Below are 25786 nucleotides of genomic sequence, written 5' to 3' on the forward strand. Positions count from 1 at the left end.
CACTGTCCCTACTGTGAAACATGGTCGAGGATCTGTTATGTTCTGGGGCTGCTTTGCTGCATCTGGCACAGGGTGTCTTGACTCTGTGCATGGTACAATGAAATCTCAAGACTATCAAAGGATTCTAGAGAGAAATGTGCTGCCAGTGTCAGAAAGCTTGGTCTCACTTGCAGGTCATGGGTCATGCAACAGGACAAAGACCCAAAACACACAGCTAAAAACACCCAAGAATGGCTAAGAGGAAAACATTGGACTATTCTCAAGTGGCCTTCTATGAGCCCTGACGTAAATCCTATCGACCATCTTTGGAAGGAGCTGAAACATGCCGTCTGGAAAAGGCACCCTTCCAACCTGAGGCAAGTGGAGCAGTTTGCTCATGAGGAGTGGCCGAAATACCTGCTGAAAGGTGCAGAAATCTCACTGACAGTTACAGGAATCGTTTGATTGTGATTGCCTCAAAAGGTTGTGCAACTAAATATTAAGTTAAGGGTACCATCATTTTTGTCCAGGCCTGTTTCATGAGTTTATTTATTTATTTTAATAATTCTGTTGAAGTACAGTTGAAAAGCAATGCCTGACTTTCATTGGTTGAATTTCATAGAATTTTTATTTATTACCACTTTTGTCAGATTCAAGTTGTTTCTCTGACCACTGTGAATTTTTCTTTCATTAAATGAAGGGTACCAACAATTTTGTCCATCCAAAATAATTCATAGTTTCACGCTCCACTAATAGAACAGACGTCTTCCTTGTGGGTGATAGTTTCTCCAATCATATGTCTTTAAAGGGCCTGACTGAGCTCCACAGTGATTCTCTAATGCTGATCATAAAAACAGGCCCTGGCTCGAATGTGGCTGAAATATTCCGTATGAACCAGCAGACAGAGCAGAAGATGAGTGTGTGCGACCTTCTGTGTGCATACCCTCAGCACATTCAGGAGGGGTAATTTCTATAGTCGCTAATCTGCTGGGAAAATGAAGTCCCAATCAAAGAGACACGGGAAAGTAAACATGTCAAATGCATGCGTGTGTGTGTGTGTGTGTGTGTGTACTTATGTTATCTGGAACAGATGTTTTTCTCAAGTGCAGTCCTCTTCTGATAGGATGTTGCAGCATCGCGCCACCTCTCCCCCCAACCCACCATCACTCCCTGCAAACCTGCTCACCTCCAGCTGCTGTGTGTGTGTGTGTGTGTGTATTCAGCTCTGCACATGTTACATGAGTGTTCTCTGCGGTGGCAGACGTGCTGTGTGTGTTGGCAGAGCACCGATGCTGCAGCACTGCGATGCTTTACATGGCTTTATGTGAGTCATCAAAATTGTAACCCCGCTCTTTCTGAAGACTCTCAAAGAACATTAAAGTATATTTTACGAGTTAGTGTGAATGATTTAAAGTACACACACACACACACACAATCCTTTGAGAGCATCTCGGCAGTAAATATGTTTGTTAATGAAGTTTAATTTCACAACATCAATCATCAAACAAGCAGAGCCTTGTGGACTGAAGTTTTTATTAACAGATTTGCATCATCACCACAATCTTTACCATCATCTGTGTGTTCTTTGGAGATCCAACATCTCAGAGGCTTTTGGAAATCAGAATATTTTAAATTAGAAGCCTGACAGAAAAGTATGTAATTGATCTTAAACTGAACTGATCTCAAACTGAAGTCTCAATGTCTTCAGACACACAGTCAACTCATTCAGAGTTTGAATGAATAGTCCTATATTTTAAATTAAAAAAATGTTTTTCCTCTTAGAAAAGTTTTCTGAAAAGATCAAATTCTCACAGACAAGAGGCAGATAGTCTAGCTCAGCACAAAGGCTGAAGACAAGAGGAAACTGTTTATCCAGTTTGAAGGGAACAGAATGTGCAGAAAGTCTGAAAAGATTAAATACATTGATGGTTGAATGGCAAAAAACAGAAACAGGAATTCATCCGACACATAGCTTCAGGAGATTAACAATGACGAGCAGGATTTTGCAATCTATCCTGTCGTCATGCTCTCTCTTTGCATCACCAATCATGAACTGCCATGAATTTCTTTTCCACAGAAATGGTGTGCACAAAATGGATTATCAAATTTTTCATCAAGCTACATAATTAATATGTTTGCTTATTCAAGTTTCACTTTTTTTGTGCAAGTGTTCATCACAATTTCATCATTAATGGTTAGAGGAGAGTAAGACTCCAGACATTTATTGTTTTGAGGATTTCAAGATAAAGTGGTGAACAACATCAAAAATATTTTATTTAATTCCATGTGGACATCTCTCTTTGATGAATTTGCATGTTCTCCCTGCCTGGATTTTTTTTTTGTTTTGTTTGCAGTTCCCCTGACTTCCTCCTCCAATCCAAACACAGTGTGATCATGTCTGACCAGTTCAAGGTCTCTCCTGGATTAAAAAAAAAAACGAGACAAAACAGCACAACTGACTTCAGACCTGGGCTTTATTTGGTCAATAATGCAGCCACTTCCTGCTTCAGGAACACAGCAATGTGCCATACATGTTCCTGACCGCACTTCGTTGAGGACAGACACAGACATGGGTTCACAGACAGGCGCAGGCCGACCGGCTCGTTCAGAAGTGTGTGTGATCGATGATAACTGCGTCAAAGACCCACCGTGCTTTAGATCTTGCTTGACTTCCATTTGCTCTTTGTCTTTCTGCTAAGCTAAAGTAACCGTCTGTTGGTATTTAAAAATTCTCTGAAACTCTACCTGGCTGATGTCGAGCCAAAATTATCCAAGCTATGTTCAAAATATTCACAGAGAGAACGGCTACGGCTACAAAAACTACGTACATGTTATAAAACAAAGATTAACAAAAATATATAAAACTTTCAAAAGTCTTTGAAAGTGTAAAAAAAAAATGTACACTTGTGTCACCATGTTTAAACTGACAGTTCAGGTACAAAGTTATGCTCTGCAGGAGAAGCTAACTACACAGGGATGGTGCTTTGACAGTTGATCTTTTACGGCATGAAACACTAAAGGAGAGAGAGAGAAAACACTTTGTATGTTTACAGTTGGCTGACATCTTTGTCAAACGTCCTGAGGGATTACTGAGAGGTGCGACGCTCTCAACACAGAATTCCTGATCCTCCATGATCTTCCCTTTCCGAGCTCTGAAGCGTTGTGTGATCTGAGTTGGAGGGGCGATCCTGGGAACACAAGACGCCCGGTCAAAGAGAGCCCCTCTGTGCCTGGACTAATTTTTGGATTCTGACGGATAAGTGGTTTCCCAGAGGCGACAGACACGCTCACTCTCACCAAAAAATACACATGGGTTTAGATTCTAGAAATTGTCTAATTGTGGGGTTTTTTTTATTGACATGCAAACCACTTAACCTCTAAGCAAGCCGAGTCTCATGGTCCTTCTGTGGTCTCCAGGACTGACCGCAAATTATAAACCACTGAGGAAGAGATGAGTGGACATTCAGACACTCACCGCCAAGGAATCAGTTCCAGTTTTCTTGTCCACTGTGGAAGAAAAAAAAATACAACATTAGATCTAAGTTGTTCACGATAAGTCTTCAGATATACAGTTATTAACCAGCATCCAGAAATCTTTCAAAGACGTCTGTGCTGCATCTGTCCCATGTTTGTTGTCTAGAAAAGACAAAAACATAGAAGCTGGAAAATGAACGGACCAAACGGTGTCAAGAAATCACCTCCACCAGTAGAAACTATGAGTGGCCGCTGAATTTCAAAAAACATAAAAAAATATTAACTACAAATTCATAGAATTGTTCTTTAGCCTTTAGTTGTCCTAAAACTCATCACTGCTTCTAATTTAGTTTTTAACATCTTTGGCGAGTGACATTTTAATCTGTAACACAGACTATCTTTATTTCCAGACTTTTTATTGATCCAAACAGCAAATTACAAGATGATTGACACATTTATAATGCAGAAAATAAGGTATTAAATGACAACCAATTACCGACAAACCTCTGCAAATCAAATATCTCTAATAAATAATTGAGGGAGAATCAAATTCAACGACTGAGCGTTTTTCAAGAAGCACAGGACGTGATGTTTCTTCCATCTCGTGACGCCTCAGATTTATTGCAGGGTTCACCGTCCAGCATGGCTTTGTGTTGTTTACACAGCACAGACAAGCAAACAACTGTGTTCTCTCTTGAGACTACGGCGTCTTCTGGAGGTCAAACCTATCAGCGGTCTGATCAGATGAAAACACCATCTGTGGATGTCTGACTCGCCGCACTGCCAGACCCGGGTGAAGAAGGTGAGAAAGAGAAGATGACAAGAAGGAAAGAGACTTCTGTGTGAAGTCGGCCTGGTGAGGACATGACGGTTCCTCTTTAGCTGGTCGTTGTAGAGGCGGGTTAGAGATGGTTGGTCAGAAATACCTCGACGGGAGGAGCACGGCTGCAGGTCACCAGTCGTAGGGGCTCGGGGGAGCAGAGGCCAGAGGGAAGCGGGTCATCGTGTCACAATAGGGGGAACTAAATACACACACACACACACACACACACACACACACACACACAGTCCTTTACCATCACCATTTGAGGAGAACTATCCGGAGCCAAACTCTGAGCAGCCTGCAGAGCCAAAACCATCTACCCCACAGATTAACGCCGCCGCATGCCAGCAGAATTAGGTGAGCACGGCTCGTACCTGGGCGCAGTGAGGCCTCGGTGGGTACCACACACCTGTACACCGTGATTACCTGTATTAGCCATACTGCAACACAAGAGCGAGGAGGACTGATGAGAAGGACAATGATGGGAGGAGTCCAGAGAGGAGGACGCTCGTGAGGAACAAGTGAAAGATCCATGAGAAGAGAGCAGAGACCATGCTGGTGATTTCAGATGGAAAGAGGTGAGAAATGAGTGGAAAAGATCCAAAAGTGAAGGGTCTTGTACCAAAAACAGAGTGCGTATGTGGAGGAAGGCGACAAGACGTGTGAACAGCAGGCCGGTATCAAAGAGCAACAAGCCACGGGTAAGAGCAGGAGCTGGAGGCAAAGAGTGGAAACACCACCAGGAGAAAGAAAACCCATGAGTGGGAATGATGACGGAGAGAGGGAGAGAAAAGGAATCATTAATTCAACCTTCATCTCCACCAGAGAAGACTGAGAAAAATCAGGAGGAAAACTAGCAGGATGTCCGTGGACGGGTGTTTGGACTTACTCTTCAAAGACGTCCTCTGTGTCCATCCTTCTGTAGTACTTGGCCAGTTTGACGGAGAAGATGATGCTGGGCAGGAGAAGGACGCAGCAGGCTCCCAGACCAAACCAGAATGTGTTCTGAAAGACAATTTACCAGCAATTATTACATTTTCTGAAGTGATATTTAGATTTACTCCTGTAACTCAACTTTGTAAAACAAATTTTCATGTATAAAATAAGTAGATGATTGTTCGGTGAATTTGCATTTATCTGTCAATAAACATCTTCAGTCTGTGACTTTTTGTTTTATTATTCATATAAAAAACTAAAACTTGCTCCGTGGCTCTATGGTTCTACCCTAAAAGCATTGTGATAACAAAGACATAATCAAAGTTCCTTAGTTTTTGTACATAGCATTTGTACACGTTTCATGCCCGTGCTGGACTGATCAGCTTGTCCTGAGCTCCATGCACTCTGCAGACCTGCACAGCTGACCGGCTGAAGACAAGTTAGGATGAAATGATCTTTTCAAGACATTCAGGAAGCTACTGGAGCAATTATTCAAATTAGCACACTGAAATGAGCGCTGGACTTCCTCCATCAGTGGGTAAATGACATAAGTCCTCATTACTGGACTCTGCAAACCACAAACAGCAACTTCCACAGGTTTCAGGTATTTTAACTTCAACAGGTTAACTAATAAATGATGCCACAGCGTTGTAGGTTGAACCTCTGCACACATTTCACATACACACAGAGCTGGATTCACAAGAGATGTATCAGACCTACATAAGGAATGCCGAACAATCAAATGTACATGTGTATTACGTGTATGTACATACATGCATGCATGCACACATACACACACTCAACAAAAATGCAGCCGCAGTACAGTAGCTGCAGGCCTGGCTGGAGCATTCATGTGTTAATAAAGCTCACAGTCTGTGGTTTGTTTGAGCTCACATTAAACTTTTACAGACTCGCAGGAATGATATATAACTGATATGTAAATAGAAAACTTGACAACTCCTCAGGGTCTGGAGTGTAAACACTGAAGAGTATATATATATATGTAGCTCTCCGCCCTGCCGCTCAAAACAGACTCTGTCCCATCTCAGTGTGTACGAGCGACTTGAGAACATACTGTTCTCACACGTGTGGCTGATTGACTCCAGTCCCCGCTGGCCCCAAAACCCAGAGCGCCCCGCACCCGTCAAAGAGCCGTTTATGTTTCCAGCTAAACATCCAGGTACGTCCAGGGTACATGCACTGTACATACAGCTGCGCAATGAATCACTGCGCTTTCAGACATGCACGTACGCACACATACACACACACACGCACGCGCATGAATGCATGCAGTAAGAATAATAATGTCTTACCACTGAGTCGATTATGAAGCTGCATGCTACTATCTCCATGCTGTCCACGATATTGCTGATGGGTTTACACTGGGCCACTTCTGCAGTTAGCTGTAGGGTTAAACACATACACATGCACACGCACACATGCACGCACACATAGCAAATGTCAGGAGGATGTCAAATTTAAAAACCGCAACCTCGAAGAGACTTGCTGGCCGATCGCCTGATTTCTCCACTAAAATAAGAGGTCTGTTTCTAATCAGGAAATCTTTAAAGCTCCTATAATTCACTGGGAGATAAACATCTTGTTCAGCTCGGCTGAATTAGGTTCAATCACTGAATCGGCCCATTAGGGCAGGCAGGGGAACCACACTGTAAATCCTCCGCTGAGTGAACACACTATATGTGTTTCCTGTTCTGACAGTTATTAAATTATCTACAGTCTACAAAGAAAAGGAATACTGTGACAAAAACTTACAGAGTTTTTGACCCATTCTGTGTACTGTTTGAAGTAGCCAACCAAGTTGTGCACGTAGCTCTTTGTTTCCTACAAACCGCAAGGAGGAAAAAGAAAACTGATCAGCAGCAGTTTCTTCTGAACCAACAAAACCTGTTAGAGCCTGACAGAAAATGAAAGTAAAAACACTGTTTGGCTTTACAGAGCAAATTTGGACTTTTTAGTTTTGAATAAAAATGTGAGAAGCAAAAAAATGCAGATTAGACGGGCGTTCATGAACGCCTTCCTTCACACTCTACAAAGCACAGAGTTGAAGCTGCTGCTGTTGTTTTTAATAGTATCTGACGGCTGTGTACCTGCTTCACCACATGAGATGCATTGTTCGTGATGAGGTACTCCGCAGCATCGATGGCACTCAGGATATTTGTGACCTTGACCTGAAAGAGAAGACGAAAAACTTAAGTTGAACCACTTGAGTCACTCAAACAACGCAAAAGACTTTGTTGAGTCGGTTTGAAACGGTTTCACTCACCGGAAGGTCGCTGGATGCCTTCTGCAGCTGTTTGATGCTCTGGTTCATTGTACTCTGTGTGAAAACACAAAAACACCAATGATTATCAAACAAGAAAAGAGCATTTCTGTATTTACTGGTTTACAGACAGTCCATCACGTCACGCCACAGCTGCCGGAACACCACAGAAACCACGCTGCTACAACAAACGAGGACAAATCCATCGACACGCTGCATCGACAGCATCTTACCCGCGCTTTGACGTATTTCTGTCAACATTTAATGAAAGAAAAGGAGGGAAAAGCAAAGACAGACACGCTTTAACATCAAAATGAACTTTGAATGTGTACTTAAGGCCTTTACATGTAGGCTTTCAAATGTTCTTATAGTTGTTCATAGTACTAGATTTTATTTTAGGTAGACTTCATCGCATTTCCATCATAGAAATATGACTTTTAAACATCATCATTGTTTTTTTTGGAATCATGACTGCTGTAAAGAATTCCAGGACTCCTGCATGTTTTAGTGCAGTGCATGTGATCTGTTTCATTACTCGCCATGAATCCGCACAGAATTGATTACATAAACAAAACACGGTGATCTGCATCATGACAGTGGATAGCTTTGCTGCTGTGTAAATTCACCCTGTAAACGTAGGAAACTGTCTTTGCTTGCACATGTTAATAATATTTATGGAGCTACGGTGTTTAGTTGGATCCAGTTTATGATTATGTTGTGGGATAATTACCATTGCTTGCTCCAGAGGCACCACCTGCTCTCTGTGGATGTTTCTGATACTGCTGGCGTGTCCTTTCAGTGCGTTCTCCAGAGCGCCGCGCGGCTGTAAACAAATATCAGACACAATGAAGTGAGAAGACAAAGCATCGCGTAATTTCCTGACAACGGTCTCGACAGAGACGATCATGAGGTTGATGAGGAAGGATTATGAACTCAAAGACCTGTAGATCTGTCCTTCCTTGCACATATATTCACACAGTAATACCTCTGTGCAGGTCCCACATGCGGCTGAATGGCACAGCTTCTGTACCATGCATGTGCCATGAATGTGTGTGTGTGTGTGTGTGTGCCCTCAGAGTGAATGAGCTGCTTGTTCCGCGGCGGCGAGAGAGTGCATGAAGTGCATCGTCTCTTTACAGGGGACTCAGCCACCGTATAACTGGCATCTATGGCTTTATGAGTTCATGCGGCGTCCCTGCAGCCTTCAGGACGTACATTTAATACTGAATGAGTTCTAATAAGGCTGCAGGAATAAGGAATGCTCTAATTTATCTGATGAATGGAAAGGTGAAGTCCTGTCAGACAAAAAAAATGCACCTCCTTGTAATCAGATTACCACTTTAGGGAATCAGAATCATATCTTTTTTTCCTTGATAAACGGTTGCATATAGTCAGATCATTTTAGCAAGTAGTTCACTGTGTGGCAACCTACAGTGTTACTTTTTTAGCAGGTTTTAAATGAGATTACTAATGCCTGAAACAGCTGTTGCAAATTTTTATCATTTGAAAACAAAACGCAAATCAAACTGCTTTTATATTTTCACATGTGAAAAGCCAAGTTTGTTTGGTTTATGGGGCTTTACTGAAATGAATATGCTGCATCATTTCATTGTTTTTGTTACCTTACAATGAGCCCTTTATATGTGTGTTGGGAGAAAGCGAGTCACGTTCCTGCACAGGAGCTTAAAATAATCCAGCTAAACACTGGCTCTAAAGAGAACCCTTTACGTTCTCACAGCCTTAATGGTTTATCACTGGTTTTATGCTTAGAAGGAGATGAAGGTGATCAGGAAACTCGCAGCTGAACGCAAAGATACTTCAACCGTGTAACAATAAAGTGAGTGTGGCAGCATGACGCATGTTGTGTAGAAGCTACCCACCAGCTGGTCGGCCTGAGCCTCCAGGTCATTGCAGAAGGAGAGCAGATCCACTAGAGTGACTCCTTTGTTCACCTAAACAAAACAAATACAAACACAAGGACAGGTTAACAGAGTTTTAGAATGTGTTTCATGTTTGGGTTTTCAGTGGATAATCCCTCACAAAGCAAAGAAAGAAAAAAAAAAAAACGAAAAAAAAAAAACAAACGATTAGGCGGATAGATCTCAAATAATACCGGTACCTCAGTTCAATCATTAAAAAACAACATTACCTCACTTTTACTTTTTAAGTGTCACCTTAATGATAACTAATGACAATCACAAGCAGAAAGACATGCAAACCTACAACCTGAAACCTGCAACCTGCTCACAGATTACCTCGGCAAGGTAAGCCTCGAAGTCTATGTGCCCGATTCCAGAGTTGGCGAAGTTAATGAGGTTGTCTCTGCCGGCCTGCTCCAGCAGCGTGATGTCCTGCAGGTCCACCTGCACGCTTTCAAACACTTTGGCCAGATCTCTGTTGTACTGTTGTGAAACATGCACAGAAAGGTTAAGCGGCTGGCTGCCATCGGCGTTATCCCACCAGCGATAGGACGAGCGGCGCAGTGACACTCACTACAGTCCTGTTGAGGAAGGAGTTGATGTTGAACATGGTCTCCAGCTGCAGAGCGTGATACAGGCCGTTGTTGTCATAGCATTCTCTGCCAAGCAAAGAACATATAATCAGGCAAGGACCCAAAAAATCTAAAAGTATGTTGATTTTACATGTGTTTAAGATGTTACCTGTACATGCTGCCCAAAGTCAGGTCAATATTTGGATTCTGGAAAAGCATCCCGGGTAGGAAGTTCTTTTTCTCCGGGTGGACCAGGAATGGGGTGTCTATGATCTGCACACACACACAAACACACGTTTTTTCATGAGCACAGAGTGGCAGTGTGGCCTCTTACGCAATGCTAAAGCTCAGATAGAGTCCGACCAGCTCAGAACAGCACAGGGAAGAGTGAAAACAAAATAAATCGGGAAGGAAAAGAGTTTGTGTTCAGCACCTTGAATAGCTGCCGATTAGCCAGAGGCTCACACACCAGCTTCTCCACATTGCCACCGACAACAAACATGGTGGTGACGATGGCCATCAGCACCCAGGCAAAAATAAACGTGAAGCCGACGCCCCTGAAAAGGAAGAGGTGAACAGAGAGGAAGACAAATATTACATAAACATGTCTATTTTGCTTTAGCCTGCTTTAGAACATGATGCCATTTTCACCACGTTTTAAACTGAGTGAGACTCAGTGACCAAACATCCCACCAAGATAACTGTAGTTTAAGCTGAAGAAAGTCTATAGAGGTAAGATTTCACCTGCTCATTGTAAACTGGAGCTGGAAATGATGGAAGATTGATGAAGATAAGTAATCAAATAGGCTTTATATGTTTGTTTAGTTAAACTATAGCCATCAAGGTAACATGTACCGCCATGATTAGTATGTATAAACTCCTTCACTGTCAAGGTTGTGGTATAATGGAGGCAACCTACGCCATCAGCAGGTTTCCTCCGGTGTTTGACAGGCAGCCTCGGGTCGTGGGTGTGGCCTGCTTGTCGTAGCCACAAGTTCCACACAGCAGGCCCAGGATGTTGAAAGCCAGGACCAGGACCACCATGCAGAGCACCGCCACACAGCCGATCCACCTGCAGCACACACACTCAACTGTGAGCAATTCTGAAAACTGTGTAAAATAATTATGTAATAATTATTTGAATAATTAACCTGTAGAAATCCATCTGGTCCATCTGTGGATAAAACGCCTCTATACTCTTCTGTCGCTCACTGAGGAAAATAGTGAAATTGGCCAGCGAGGCTTCTACTGGGAACATCTTGGCGAAGCCGTTGATCTCAGTGCCGATCTTATCCAGCATGCCTTTCACTCCTACACACAGATACATGGAGAGAGTTACAAACCAGAGCGCACAAACACAAAAGAGTGAGCAGGTCGGTGTTAACACGGGAGACAGGAGGTGACGAGACGTAGAGAGAAGAGGAAAGGGAGTCTAGAGAAACAGACGAGGGAGAAAACGGGACTTACGAGGCAGAGCTGAGGTTTCATCATGCGAAGGTAAGAGGAGAGAGATTCTATCGTCAGACTCATTTTATTCTCTTTTACAAAAAACACAGTTCAACTGTGGCTAGACTACACACACACACACACGCATATACACACACAGGTAAGAACACACATATGTGTACCTGTAACAATGTTTTTAGTTTGATCTTTAACCAGTCGAGGCGTGTCATTAAAGGACGAGTATCCCTGGTGATTTAACAAAGAGAGAAAATGAGTAAAGAGGATGGGTTCAGTAAAAGACAATAGTGAGAGACGGACTGCAGTGAGCTGGAGTCACACACACACACACACCTTCTGTACGATGTTGCTGAGGTCTGTTTTCAGGACTGTGTTCACATTGGTCAAAGCATGGCTGACATCTGGGAGCTGATAAACACAAATACGGAAAAGTGAAGAATAATTCAAACTTTTTCTCACAATAGATAAAAAACACACACAATGCAGAGTGTCTCATTACGTTGGAGAAGTCGGCGTTGATTCCCAGCTGGGACAACGTGGCGCGGATGGCATTGCAGGTGTGGGACACGGCTCCGTTGGTGCAGGCGGGGTCCGACAGCGTGTTGGACAGAGAGGAGCGTTCAACGGACAGACTGGCCTGGAGCTTCCCCATCCCGTCCTGAAGCACCTCCAGCGAGGAGCTGACGTTCTCCAGAGCCTCTTTGGTCTCCCGCATGGCTACAGACAACGAATCAGCGGCGAAGGTCAGTCATTTACATAGACACAACCACTGTAAACACAATACTTTACAAATCACATTGATTGATCAGTTAGCAGGGACACGATCCACAAGGGGGAACCACAACAGAAGTGTGAGTCATAGCCAGTTTCTAACACAAAGACACGGGCACCACTGGGTCCTGATCAGCTCTGTTTACCTTTGATGGCACTCTCAATTTTCGCTTTAGAAAAAAGGAAATGTGGGAGTTATGACGGAGGAACAGAAGTGAATCATTGTGAGGGTTTTTCTCGTGAAGAGAGCAACTGTATCTCCACACAGAATTCTCAATAAGATTTGGAGCAATGCGTCTGTGTCACCCTGATCAACTTCATCACATGGAAAACAAAGCCTGCTTATGCAGTATTTCATTTACAGCAGAGTGTAAAGCTACATCTGTATTATTTTCTCTCTTTATGGAGCAGTCGCTTTTGTTTGATATGTTTTGAAGTTGTCAGATTACTAGTACAAAAAAACCTAAAGGAACAAGACCAGTACTTTGCAATGTAACAAAATTTATCTTTGCATTGTTGTTTTGATGCAGGAAACAAAACCGATTGTTTGAGCACATGGACATTTAGATGACTTTGTGGTGCTATATCTCAGCTGTGTAAGTTCAACCACAGTTCATAAAAAACACACACACAAAAAAAAAAAAATCGTATTACCTCCTGCCATACGCAGAGCAGAGTCCAGTGAAGGAACCACCTCTTTCTCCAGCTGACTGTGAATCCTGCCGCCCAACAAAGGTCCGATATCTGTCAGGAGGCAGAGAAAGCTCAGGCGGTTTTCTGACAGCAGGAGCATTAGACTGTCAGCGTGCTGTATTCAGCTTACTGTCGAGGTCTGACAGGACTTTGTTCTTTGCAGTGGTGTACTGGGCTGTCAGGTAATCAATTTGCTGCAAGAGAAAAGACACAGTAACATTATATTCAAGTTATGAGTCTTGTGTGTGTTCCTGGGTGTGCTTGATGGCGTACCGCTGGTGTGTTGTTAGCGAAGGTCTTGAGGTCTCTCATGTTGGTGTTAATGAGCCGTCGAGTGCTCTTGATCTGGGTGCTCATGTTGTGATTCGCTGCGTAGGCGATGAGAACTCCCAAACTGAAATGAACACATTCAGGTTGAGCGGAGGCGCAGTGACAAAGTTCACCAGCAGAGGGCAGCACCGCTACAGGAGACAGACTCATGATGGGCTGGTTTTAAATGCAACTGTTGATAGAGTCACCTGTATCTAGGAGCCAGGTGTTAGTACATTTAATGAAGAGACATGGTGATGGAGAACTAAAGCACAACTGAAGAGAGGGAGCTGTGAGAAGTAACTCCGCCACTTAATTAAGCTCTTTAACCAAATAAATGTCCTGAAACAGAGGCGGAGCGTGGGTCTCAGTACAGAGGGGGCGGAGCATTCTCGATGGGCCCTTATGATAGTAATTTTACCATTCAAACAATACCTCATGCTACCATCAAACAACACACTAACGCTCACTTTTATTGAGCCAAGCAAACCTATATGCTTCAGAAAGCAGAATAAAGTCACAAACCAGTTCACAAACGTGTTCTGAAGAACAAATACACATACGCACACACACAAAGGTGTCAATCTCAGAGCGTCCGCTGTCCATGGTGCTGAAAGTTCAGATAAAAAGTCACGGGCTAAATCTGTACCATCTTTGATACAGCTTAAATATAAAATGAACACAGCTGGTCTAAAATTACACAATCTATTCAGACAGATATAGACACAGCTATCTATATTTTTTGGAATTCACGTATATTAGAAAAAAAATAGACTCGGCGGTCTCTTATAGTTGAGAGCAACACAAGGCACATTCAAATAGCCAGGTGTTTAAGACCACAGCATTCTGATAAAGATAATATTTTTGAAGGTTTCACTGACTCACCAATGGCTCCGATGTTAGGTTTTGGGTAGTACCGCTAGCAGCTAGCATAGTGTTCAGCATACTGTTTAACTTCCCTCCAAAGAGTTCAGATCAAACGCAAAAGAAAAAACTTGTTCATGCCGCACAGCCAATCAGCGCTGGCTTACAGCTCTGATGCATTCATGGACAGTCGTAATGTAAGAATTGCCAAATTGGAGCCCACACTCATATGCGTATACCTTCTCGCACACACTGCACATTTTATTATAATCATTTATTTATGAGTAAATGTGAACACATCACATGAAATGGGGCCCTATGACCTTGTGGGCCCTGGGGCGACCGCCCCCTTGCCCCCACTCTGGCTCCGCTACAGTCCTTAAACAAAAGTGCAGACAGTGAATCCATGAAAGTGAGACAACTGTATACTTCCCCAAATGTCCCCAAAGTACTGAATGTCTGCATGTATGAGCGTGAACGTGCATGTCTGTGATGTGAAAGGACTCATTCAGGCGGAAAGACCTCTCACAGTCAGCCAAGTGATATCAGTATCACCACACTGTCCCAAGTGGATCGTATTTCTGTGAATCTGTCTCCTGCTGAACAGAATGGAGGCGAAATGAGTCTGTGCTTCAGCTGAAAAAGTCAGATCTATACATTCATGCATGCGTATTGAAGTTATGTAAAACTTTATGTGCCTGAAACACAAATGCTGCAATAGTAGTTTTAAGGGCAAAACAGACAAATTACAGCTGTAGGCCTGATCTCTACAATAACATCTGTCTGGGAATACATGAAGGGAGAGAAGGATCTGAGCCAGTACACATCCACAGCTGATCTGTGAGCAGTTCTGAAAGGTGTTTGGAAACGACGACAAAGCTGTACAGAGCTGCTGTACAGAGAAGACTTTACTGCTGAAGGCACACTTTGATCTAATGTTTTTCTTTTTGTCAATTCATAGAAATTGGCAACAAGCAGGGTTAGCGCTGTCCTGACATAGCAACCATATCTTCAGTTTGAGTTCAGGGTCTTTCTGTGTGGAGTTTTAATGTTCTCCCTGTGCCTGTGTGCCTTCAATTTTTACAGCTTCCTCTCACAGTTGTAAAATCTGAGCTTGAGGTTCACTTTTGACTAGGACTCCCAGCAGATGTGATCGAGTGCATTGTATTATTTATCTCTCTTTGTTTGACCTGTCCAGACATATAATGAATTTTAATATCTTTTTCTAAACTGAAAACATGAGTACTTCACAGAACATCTGCAGGGTGTCCGTATTGGTAACACACAAAACCTTTGCAAAAGTACGTCACTCCTATAAATTACTAGCATTCATTTTTTCAACATAGTGCAGAATCCAAGCTGAAAGATGAAGGAATTAAAAATCATGAGAAATGCTCCATGACTCACATGATGAAGATGGAGGTGGCGATGAGTGAGGCGGTGTAGAAACCGCGGTGGCAGTCGGCGTTCTTCCTCTGCCTCTGATGCATCTCCCCTCCGCAGTTCTCGCAGCAGCGGCACACACAGAAGCACATGGCGATGATGGGAGTGAGCACCACGAACACGATGCCGAAGGTCGTGCATACGAGGAACCCGGCCTCGTAGTGGAGCCACTGCGGGACAATGGAAAAAAAAACATCAATCTCATCGGCACCACTGCATGACGTTCAGGAGAAAGAGGTGTGTTAACGGGAGTTCACCTGCAGCAACAGGACCACATTTTCTGGCTGTGGCGCCAAACACGCATTCAGATCCGGAGCGAGGGAAAACAAACACAGACAAAAGAAGGTCAGTGTGACAGCCAAGAGATTAAGAAGAAAGCAGCGCTCCGCTCTCCAAGTGTGATCACAACACTAAAAAGCTGGAATTGGTGCAGCTGCAGCAAAACATTTATATTAAAGGGAACATTTAGACACAATCACACTGTGTCTTCAATAAAGAAGCAATGTTCCCCAATTAATACAATCAAGCTTGGTGTGTTAAAATATCTCAACACTAAAATACAGTGACATTCTCAAACCAGCATTTCTAGCTGCATTTATCATAATACTCATATGAGAAAAGCTGTTTTACTGTCACTAGCATGAAGAGACATACCTTTCTCCATTCCTCTATTTTGATTCCACCCATGTTCTGCTGAATGACCTGAACAATGAGATCTGGAAAAACAAACAAACACAGATATACACAAATATATTAAAAAGTATTTTATTTAAGTGGTAATATATCCATTTTTGAAGTGACAAAAAATCTTCAGTGGATGTGCAGCAGAAAAAATGAAATGTGGGTGTTGGGAGATACATTTCCACCTTTTTCCACCATTGCTGGAATAATGTAAGGGAAAAACTCTTTCGAAAAACACACACTTTGTGTAAAACTAAATTTATTGCCAGCATAACGGACGGAAATTAAATTATAAAATATCCTTCAGCCAGGGCAGTCTTTATATAGGCTAAACAGATTTTTAAAAATCAAAACACCTAAATGAGATGGGAAGAGTTAGTTTTTGATCCAAGGTGGTAAAAGTAAGAAAACAGGTTGAGATGTGATCAAGCAAAGTAAATACTTTGTACATTTTACTTTCAAAGATGACACAAAGCTGCAAAGAGACATTGGGACACATGTACAATAAAAAATATTGCATTTGCTGGTATAAATATTAGTAATGACACAGATCAGGATTCAGCTTGTTCCAGACAAAAAAAAAACTATATAAACTTCCTATTAAAAACAGAAAACAATAAACTGGCATTAAATTCTCATCAATCGAACTTGATCGCTCTCACATCCTTTTAACCGAGTAATGAACCAAGAATGTGAAGAGGAGAAATCACAAATATCTGTGTCCAAATGTAGGGAGTAAAAGTTAAAACACTGTCAGGAAAATAAACACTCAAGAAAAGTACAGATGCCTTATAAACATATTTTTTATACTACAGCAAAGCATAAATACTTTGTTCTTTATTAAGCTATTTTCAGTAAAAGGTTTGAGATGTGCACTGTGGTTTAAGCTCTGTGAGTGAGTGAATTTCAAAACCTCAGATGGAGTGAACGTTCCCACACACAGCTGATCAAGACACTGCGTTACTGTTCCTATTTACACAAACAATAATCACTGATTGTACCACATGTACTGATGGAGGGCTTCAGCTGGGTGTGGGTGATAAATCGTGATACTCAAAGGGAAATGCTCTATGGACAGCACATACTAAAATTATGTTTCCCATCTTTGTAGATGGAGACCATCCAGACCTTATTTCCTCGCGCGAATGACGCCAGTATTTTTGGTGGCGCACTTAAGGCTGCACAGCATTTTGCTAATTTACCATGTATCGTATCATTATGGCATTACTCAACATGCTGCATGTTGTCCTGCTAATCATGCAGCCCTACTTCGAGTGTCGTAGTGTCCTGATGGCCACTTCATTCCCGTCCGGCTGTCGGTCTTTACTGTATATAGGTCAGCCAACGCTAAGCCTACCTGCACAGTGACTCACCCCCACTGTTACTCAGCAGGTAAACACAGATTCCTCCGCACAGCGGAGACACTTCAATGTAAACACATCAGCACTCACACGCACACATGCATGATACATTTAGACTGTGTATAGTGTTGAATATGGCAGCATATTACTGATAAATAGTTCATAATTAAGGCTTCAAATATCTGCACACAGAAACTTTATTTCAACATCTTCACTTGCTTGACTGACATTTACACAGCGAGTAAACATTCACCTGTGGGTTTTTGTTCTTCATGAGGTTGAGCTCTTCTAAGTGGTCAAACCCAGAGAAACATGAACACCTTGCACAGTAAATAAATGCCAACTCTTCATTGACACTGAATCAAGTCACAGAGTAATCGGTACGGCAGGGCTTCGCTGCACACACTGACCAGATGGAGCCCAGTTTAGCATGCAAACGCTGACACAGCTGTCACAGGCGGACACACACTGTCTGGTTCTGCCTTCTGCTTGCCCACCTGCTGACCCTCAGGTGAGGTGACAAAGTGGACAAAGGTGAGACGGACGCTGATCAGATTTGCTGCTGACCGTCTGTTTCATAATGTTTGGTTGGATTTGAATAATCACATGGGTTCTGCAACCAAGTGTTTACTAAGCTCATGTTTATGGTCTCTTTTACTCCAATCCGCATGAACACTGACTCATTTAATGTTTAGTAATAATAAATTCCCTTATTAAATTGTCCAAAATCTACAATTGCTTCTTTCAGTTGGCGAATGTTGTGAATTGGTTAACAATTAGAGAGAAAAAAAAGTTAGGAGAAAAATCAATTTAATCACGATTAATCAAATAATGATTCACCTCATAATTTCACCTCCATCATCTACGCTGAATACATTAAAAACATTAAAGAAACTTCGATACTTCTGAAATGTGCATTTTATCCAGTGTAGGGAGTAAAAGGAACAGTGGTTTGGGGTGTCTTTTACAACCATATGGGTAATCCTCTCAACGCCGTCCTCCTCTCGCTGCAGGAGGCGACTGTCTGTTTTCTGACTCCTACATTTGAGTAAAATCAAGAATAAAAGTGTGTGTGGTGGAATCCAGAGCGTCGGGTGCGTCCTTTCCTGTTAACTTTACAGATGCAGTTTGAGAACATTTGGGTTGTGTCAATACCACCTGTTGTTGCTCAGGTACTTAGTTAGCATTATCCACGGAGGCCAGTTAAGCTTAGACAGCTTAGTTCAGTGACCCAGTATAAGAGGTAACTACTGCAAATGAAAGGAAGATGGAGGATAAACAACCTGCAGAAGCAAGCTTTAAAAAGAACTGAGAGACCACTCTCCAAACTGGACTCAGACGTCCGTGTGAGCTGAGGCCTTCATTCTCAACAAGCAGGCTTTCTGAGGAAAAAAAAAGTGGAAGTTTCTTGTTTTTGGTATCTACAGTGAAGAAGCACTTTGATAGACTAAATCTCAGTGAGGCTACTGAACATTTTCTATTATTGTCAGCTTTTGAAGAAATGCCAGCCTGGACTAATTAGTATTTCACTTTCATTAAAATGTGATCTGAATTGGTGAAAAAAAAAAAAGAACCAGAGACAAATCAAATCACAAAAAACAGTCAAACTGTTGCTCACTAATAAATGTGATATAAAGTCTGGGCTCAATTAACTGTACATGTAATTAGAGGCAGGTGAGCAGAATCCTCCACGCTGACCTGCTCAGAGAGATTACTGGGAGGTGTGGACATGGCCTTATGCAACTCTTCCACCATGGCTGCTCTAGTTTTCATGTAGGGATTTGCATTCGATAATCAATCCACATGTTTCATCCTTGAATCATTGTTAATCACTGTTTGATCCATAAAGCTGAAAACGCAGCAGTGTACACCAACTCACCGTTCCTGTTTATGACCAGAGAGCTCAGCTTCTGTCATTTATACTGTTTAAGTTTGAACGATGAAGAGGTGCATAAGTCAATACGACTGTATCTAAACTATAGAAAAAGCTCAACAAAAAGATGAAAGTCCTGTAAAATTTTGCATTTCACACCTTTTTGTTTCCATCCTTTTTTCAATCCAGTTTATTTTAGCGGGACACTCTGAGAATTAGCATGCAGCGTCTTGATTCTGACACAAACTGTGACTGCAGAGGGACACCCACTGTCCAGCCAACCATCGCAGGGACGCTCTTTGTTTTAAGTACAACCGATTTAAATATTATGTTCTGGGCTCATCTTAGTGATTTAGTCGCCATACCATTAAGCAGTGCTGCTCAATTCACAAGTTTAGTGCAGTTTTCTCATGGAAAACGAGATGTCTGCAGCTTGAGGGGTGTTTGTGTTGTGACGTAAGTGTCGGATTTCCCAAAGCACAGCTATGTAGCACTCTAGTTACTCAAAACAAGCTAAAAGTGCATGATGCGTTACTTTGCCTTACACAACAGTATCAGAGCAGTGTTTTATGGGTGGGGGAGCTAAAGAAAGTTCCACAGCCCACCATGAGCTCCAGCAAAACTCCTAAGAGGATTAAGTGTATTTTCAGGCTTTTACACCAGACATTTATAATTCAAAGGGAGTAAGTCATATCTTTAAATAGCCAATGGAAAAATGCTGAAACAGTGTCAAAAAAAAACAAAAAACAAAAACAAAAGAGTAGTGTAAGCTGATATCTTAAAACCAGAGTAACTTAAATTTTGATTAACAATGGCAGAAAATCCTAAAACATTCACTTTGATGTGTTAGGAAACATCTTAATATACTCTAAGAGGCAGGATTTCCAGCTGATCCGTTAACAATGATTAGCATTAGCATTAGCATTAGCATTAATGATCAGTCAATCAATCTCCTAAATTAGTTATTCCCAAATTTATACAATTTATATACGGTAAGTAATCTTCAAAACTATAAATTCATGGTGAAAACATGCAAAGAAAACAAGAACAAGAAAATTTATATTTTTTTCTTTATAATACTGGAAACATAAGCAGAGGCTGGGCCTGCTGTGAAGGGTCTGGATATGGTGGATATGGAGGTTTTATTGTCACTAAATATGAAAAGCCAGAAATGAGTTCATCTTGACAGAGATGCAGTAATTTAAGACACTTTCTTCCACATAAACAGTTTCCAATCACAGTAATTAAAGGAAGGAGACAAACACCAGGACCATGACCCAGTTCCTCTCTGCATGTGTTTGGGCCTGTGCATGTGTGTGTGTGTGTGTGTGTGTGTGTGTGTGTGTGTGTGTGTGTGTGTGTGTGTGTGTGTGTGTGTGTGAGAGAGACAATGCCATCTGTAGCTGTGGCATAGCAGCCCAGTGTTAGCATTAGCTCTGTGGATGCTAATCCTCTAATCCAGCCTGTGTGTATCAGAAGGATAAGACACACAACCTCCTCACTCAGTGAACAAACCCAAAACGCTTCTGCACTGTGAAACCTGGCTTTACAGTGAGTCAATAAAAGAGAGAATGAGCCAACAGCTCAAATGGAAACCGGACACACAAATTACATCCAATCAAGTAAGAGGTTGTTACACAGGTTTTGACAATCTCCTGAAATCATTAAACTATATTTTTACGCTTTTGACATTAACACTGGTTCTTCAATCAGGCTGTCTTACATAAATGTTTGTGTTTATTTTAATGATACTAGTAGTAGTAGTGGTAATAATTTAGACACTACATCAAAAAAATAAAGAAGTTGATCTAATATTTACTTGATCATAATATTGTGTATATCTAAGCTGTACAGTGTCAACTTCATGCTCGCTTACTTGTGTTTCGATAAAAGCTATTCCGAATACTTACGGTAAATTACAAATGTTTTCATTGTTAGTTTGTACAAAGATGTCAAGAAAGTGAAAAAATTGCCCAAAACAAATAGTTACTTCATTAAAATAATCGCAGAGGTGAAAAACAACTAAATGTTAAATATAACTTTGTGGTTATTTGTGTGACACATATAATCTGTCAATCCACATGCGGATATGCTAGTAAATTACTGCAAGCATGATGAACTTCATCAGAGGAACAACTGCTACACTGTGTAACATAAAGATCACAATATGTGCTTTATGTACGGTAATAGTCACTCATTATTCTTTGCTTTAGCAACAATCAACAGGTCTTTGATTTGAAAATATACGACATGTACACATGTAAATTTGTTTAAAATTGTGTGTTGTTGTGAAATATTTCATCTGTTGCTAATCAGCACAGCTGGCCAACCTTCAGCATACAAACCAATCACAATACAGAAACTAACAAGAAAGAAATTTGATGTTTAACCTACCGTATCTGTTAGAATTCAGTTCCTTGAAAAAGTACGACAAAAGACAATTCACATATTTCTCATACTACTTAGTCAGTTCTTTAAACTACTGTCATTCTGGAGTTTGAACATACATTTGTGAGCATGCTGTTTCTTCATCTGATGTGGTTGTCAAGAAAACAACAAACTAGAAAAAAATATATTTTTTAAAATGCTATAATAATTGTCCAAACTTTTCCCCAGAGTTGGTAAGTGTCATTTAGGCTCTTGGCTGCTTTCAGCGCTTTGGTGTTACAAATGAATCCAAATCATTGACTTTAACACTGAAATAAATTATTAGGTATTTGGCATCTTAACAATGCTGGCTCTTTTTCTGAAGAAAACACAAACTCTGAAGATTCAAGTATATTGAATTTAACATTTTACTGCCTTTATCAAACAGAAAAAATATATTTGTGAAAAACGAACCTCGATGTCTTTATTTATCAGTTGTGCAACTCAATATATCTTGGGCTCTGCCCTCAAAGTGAGAAGATTGTGGGTTCAAATACTAACTGGGCCTTTCTGTGTGGAGGTTGCATGTTCTCCCCGTGCATGTGTGGACTGTTTCCAAGTGCTCTGGCAACCTCCTGCACTACAAAAGGCATGCAGCGGAGGTGAGTCGGTGTGCTGAAATTGTCGATAGACGTGAACGTGAGTGTTTGCCTGTCTCTCTGTGTTTGTGACCTGTACCCTGCCTTTGACTATAGCTGGGATTGGCTGCAGTTGGGATGGATGGATGGATGGATGGATGGATGGATGGATGGATGGATGGATGGATGGATGGATGAAGAACTGTCTTGATCATTAATTCCTAAATTATGAAATTCATCATTTTTTCAATGTCACTTTTTTTTTTTTTTAACATAACCTATCATCCAAGCTTAACAAAAGTAAATTACTGATGTTTCTTGGTTTGTACGACTCACAATTTCCATGCTACAGCTGACTGTCATCTGAGGTGTAGTTGATGGAGGCTTTGACTGAAAGCTTCACCTGACTCGACTGCAGCTCCCGAAAACAGGCTCATTAGCCTCGTACTCCGGGGACCTCTCAGTTTAGGAGAAGCCGTGGCCTAATTTCAGCGCCAAATACCTTCAGCGGGTCTGAAGAGTGTCATCGCTGACTTTGAAGCGCGTGTGTGTTTGATGAAACCGGCAGGATGTTGCACAGCTATGATAGTCCCCAGTGAGGCGTGTGCCATGTGGGAGGTCTCCACCTGTGCATGAGGGTGAGGGTGAATCATACCGAGAGGTGCATGGCAGTAGCAGCATATGGCGCACTGGCTTAAGGTATTATGCAGTGATGCAGGTGACGGAGAAAGCCTCTTCTAATCGCTGATCTGCTAATTGATTAGCCAGCCAGCGGCCCTATCCCTGGACACCAAAATGGCAGCAACTTAAAACCTTCAATCCTATTGCCCTGTGTCATCCTCCAACGTGACAACTCACACAAACAAACTGCTTCTCATGTGCAGCAGGTCTTTGCGTCCATCACTGGGTTACTAGACTACTCCGTGCACACAGCAGTGCATCATTTTCGATCATGTGATGTATCGGCCATCATCACCCGTCAGTCACCTGAACGTGGCAGGAACCAAAGACCACTCGTGACCTCTGAGCCACTGATCCCATTAATCTTCTCATAACATTGGTTTATGGGATCAACGTCATCTTGCCATCACTGCAAATCGTCCCGCTTCACTCGCGTTTCGTTGGTGAAAGCAAATCAATGCCAGGAAGGTATTTTATTTTCACATTACAATTTGATTATTCATCCTGCGGGCAGGAAAGATGGAACAGGTGCAACATTGTGCAAACGCCTTGTGCCACTGCAGCCTCTTTGAACTTTTCAATGTTTTTATGGACTTTGCTATTTAGCTAATGACGTACAAACAGGCCGTCAGACTCTGTTACTGTCAGAGTCCGCTGACAGGTGGCTTCCCCTCTTTGTGACATGTGACCTTTCAGTAAAGGTCACAGATTCATAGTAGACACAAGCTGTGGGAAGGTCATGTCATAGCAACCCCCCCCCCAGACTCATTCAGGTAACAAGAAATACACAGACTTGTCCACCTCCATTCATCACATAAAATCATTTGAGAAAACCATATTGATATTGGGGTACCTTGTGTGGCTGTTAAATCCTTCTTCACATAAAGTTTTAAAAAGTATTTCAGCTAAAGATTAACATGTGTGATGTTTTAAGAGGGAAGTTACAACCCACCTCTGAGGAGATTTTTAGTCAACCAAGTCTTGTTTTGTCAATTTTACAATGAAAGCAGCTGGATGCATGACCTACTACATACTGAAAGCTGACAGTATGACGAACAATCATGGTTAAACTTTGATTGAATAAACTAAAATAAACAGTTTCAACCACAGTTCTTACTTCTGATGCAAATAGCTCTGAACATGAACACAGATATAGCTGAACAGTCACTGAACTACTTAATTCTATTTAATCCACAGACAATACATTCTTTCAAGGTATTAATTAAGGTCTGTTTTAATATATTGTCACTGTGTTATTTATCACTCACTTTCGTTAAAATACAAGACAGATAACATGTATATAAACGCATGTGGCTGTATGGAAACATTGTCAGAGGTGATCAAGATTACATTTCTAATCATACTCATTAAATGTAAATGTTCAAAGCACCACCTGTTGGGGAAACACGCAGGGAACTCGCAGTAAGGTGTATTTAATGGCTCTTTGGGTGGCGTGTTCATCCATTTCAGGACTTATATCCAGCGGAGAAATGAGATCAGGGATAATATCCTGGGAATAAGACAGCAGCAGGTGGGAGAGGGGAGCAGGGTGGGGGTGGGGGGTGGTTAGGGGGGCTGGAGGGGTAATCTCACCTTTGGGGAAGTAGTTCGGCTGAACCACGTATAGAAACGCGTGGACCATGTGGAAAAGGATCCCCACGGTCCCCGGTTCGTAGTAGGCATGTGTATCATAGACCGCCGACGGGACGAAGCCAAAGTCCAGCGGCTCCACCGGCGGAGGGGAGCGCTGCCTGCGGGAGTCCGGCCGGGCGTCAGCCAGCGCTCCCGCCCTCTCCTCCGGGGGCTGCTCGCCGGTTGTAGCCCCCCAGCAGAGCAGCAGGACCAGCCACCTGGCCCACAGCATGGCTCAGGAAAGTCCAGGTCCGAGAACAAGCAGGAAAGAAGAAGAGCCCGGCGGGGGTGAGACGCACGGAGGGCGGGTGGCACTTGCCTCCCTCTGCGGGTTATCCTCACAAGAAATAAATAAAGAATTTAAAAAAAAAAAAAGAAAAAAATCCACACAAAAAAAAAACTCGAAACTTCACACCGGACGAATGAGCGGTCGTTAGCTCGTGGTTTCCCGGTACGGACTCATCCCTGACATCTTCCCGGAGCTCTGAGAGGACCAGCGGCCGAGGATGTGCTCGCTCTCCCGGTGTCCCGGTGTCCCGTCCTCACTCTCACCGGCTGCCTAATCTCGCGTGCACGACAGGGGCTCAAGTACGCGCGTGCTCGCAAAAAAGCTCGCATCTGTAGCGTGTGCGCGCGCGCGCCGCGGCGCTCCCCCCCCTCTCTCCCTCCCCAGCAGCCACCTGTCCGCGTGGAGAGACAGCAGCAGGTTCACCTCAGTGGACCCTGCATGCTGCTTGTGCACGTGCCAGCTCCGTGCACGGTGCTCTAACCACGCGCCTCCAAGGACCGCACTATGTGCTTTTCATGTATGAATATATATATATATAAAAAAAACATTTATTTATTTCTTGAATTGTGAAACAACGAGCCGCCCGCCTCATTCCCATCTCTCCTACACACGAGCGTAATCTAGACGTGACCCCAAATTGGGACAAACCATACAGCTGTGTCATTTCTAATCCTTCTACATTTGCAGATGTGCATTTAATGAAAGCGGTAGTTGGATTTACAGTAAGCTTTAAATC

General features: G+C 42.4%; 1 protein-coding gene across 1 annotated transcript; it reads right to left on the bottom strand.

The window, feature by feature from the left end:
- Positions 1-4820: 4820 nt before the first annotated feature.
- prom1b (prominin 1 b) lies at positions 4821-24998 on the bottom strand. The gene is made up of 26 exons (XM_030095060.1): positions 24723-24998; positions 16183-16244; positions 15786-15812; positions 15493-15698; positions 13186-13306; positions 13043-13106; positions 12874-12963; positions 12366-12389; positions 11948-12165; positions 11782-11856; positions 11613-11676; positions 11452-11460; positions 11136-11295; positions 10904-11056; positions 10418-10541; positions 10154-10257; positions 9987-10071; positions 9749-9895; positions 9374-9445; positions 8224-8316; positions 7497-7550; positions 7321-7401; positions 6986-7054; positions 6526-6615; positions 5166-5281; positions 4821-4990 (listed from the first exon to the last, which is right to left on the bottom strand). The coding sequence occupies exons 1-26, from the start codon at positions 24991-24993 to the stop codon at positions 4957-4959; spliced, it is 2613 nt and encodes an 870-aa protein (XP_029950920.1). The 5' UTR covers positions 24994-24998; the 3' UTR covers positions 4821-4956.
- Positions 24999-25786: the final 788 nt, after the last annotated feature.

Source organism: Salarias fasciatus, chromosome 6, assembly GCF_902148845.1.
Source record: "Salarias fasciatus chromosome 6, fSalaFa1.1, whole genome shotgun sequence".
NCBI lineage: Eukaryota > Metazoa > Chordata > Actinopteri > Blenniiformes > Blenniidae > Salarias > Salarias fasciatus.

Excerpts from the sequence above, each read along its gene's own strand:
- prom1b (XM_030095060.1), bottom strand. The coding sequence starts at position 24,993 with ATGCTGTGGGCCAGGTGGCTGGTCCTGCTGCTCTGCTGGGGGGCTACA. Across the intron at positions 13,107-13,185 it reads TCGCTAACAACACACCAGCG|CAAATTGATTACCTGACAGC; the intron begins GTACGCCATCAA and ends TTTCTCTTGCAG. Across the intron at positions 11,057-11,135 it reads GACCAGATGGATTTCTACAG|GTGGATCGGCTGTGTGGCGG; the intron begins GTTAATTATTCA and ends TGTGTGCTGCAG.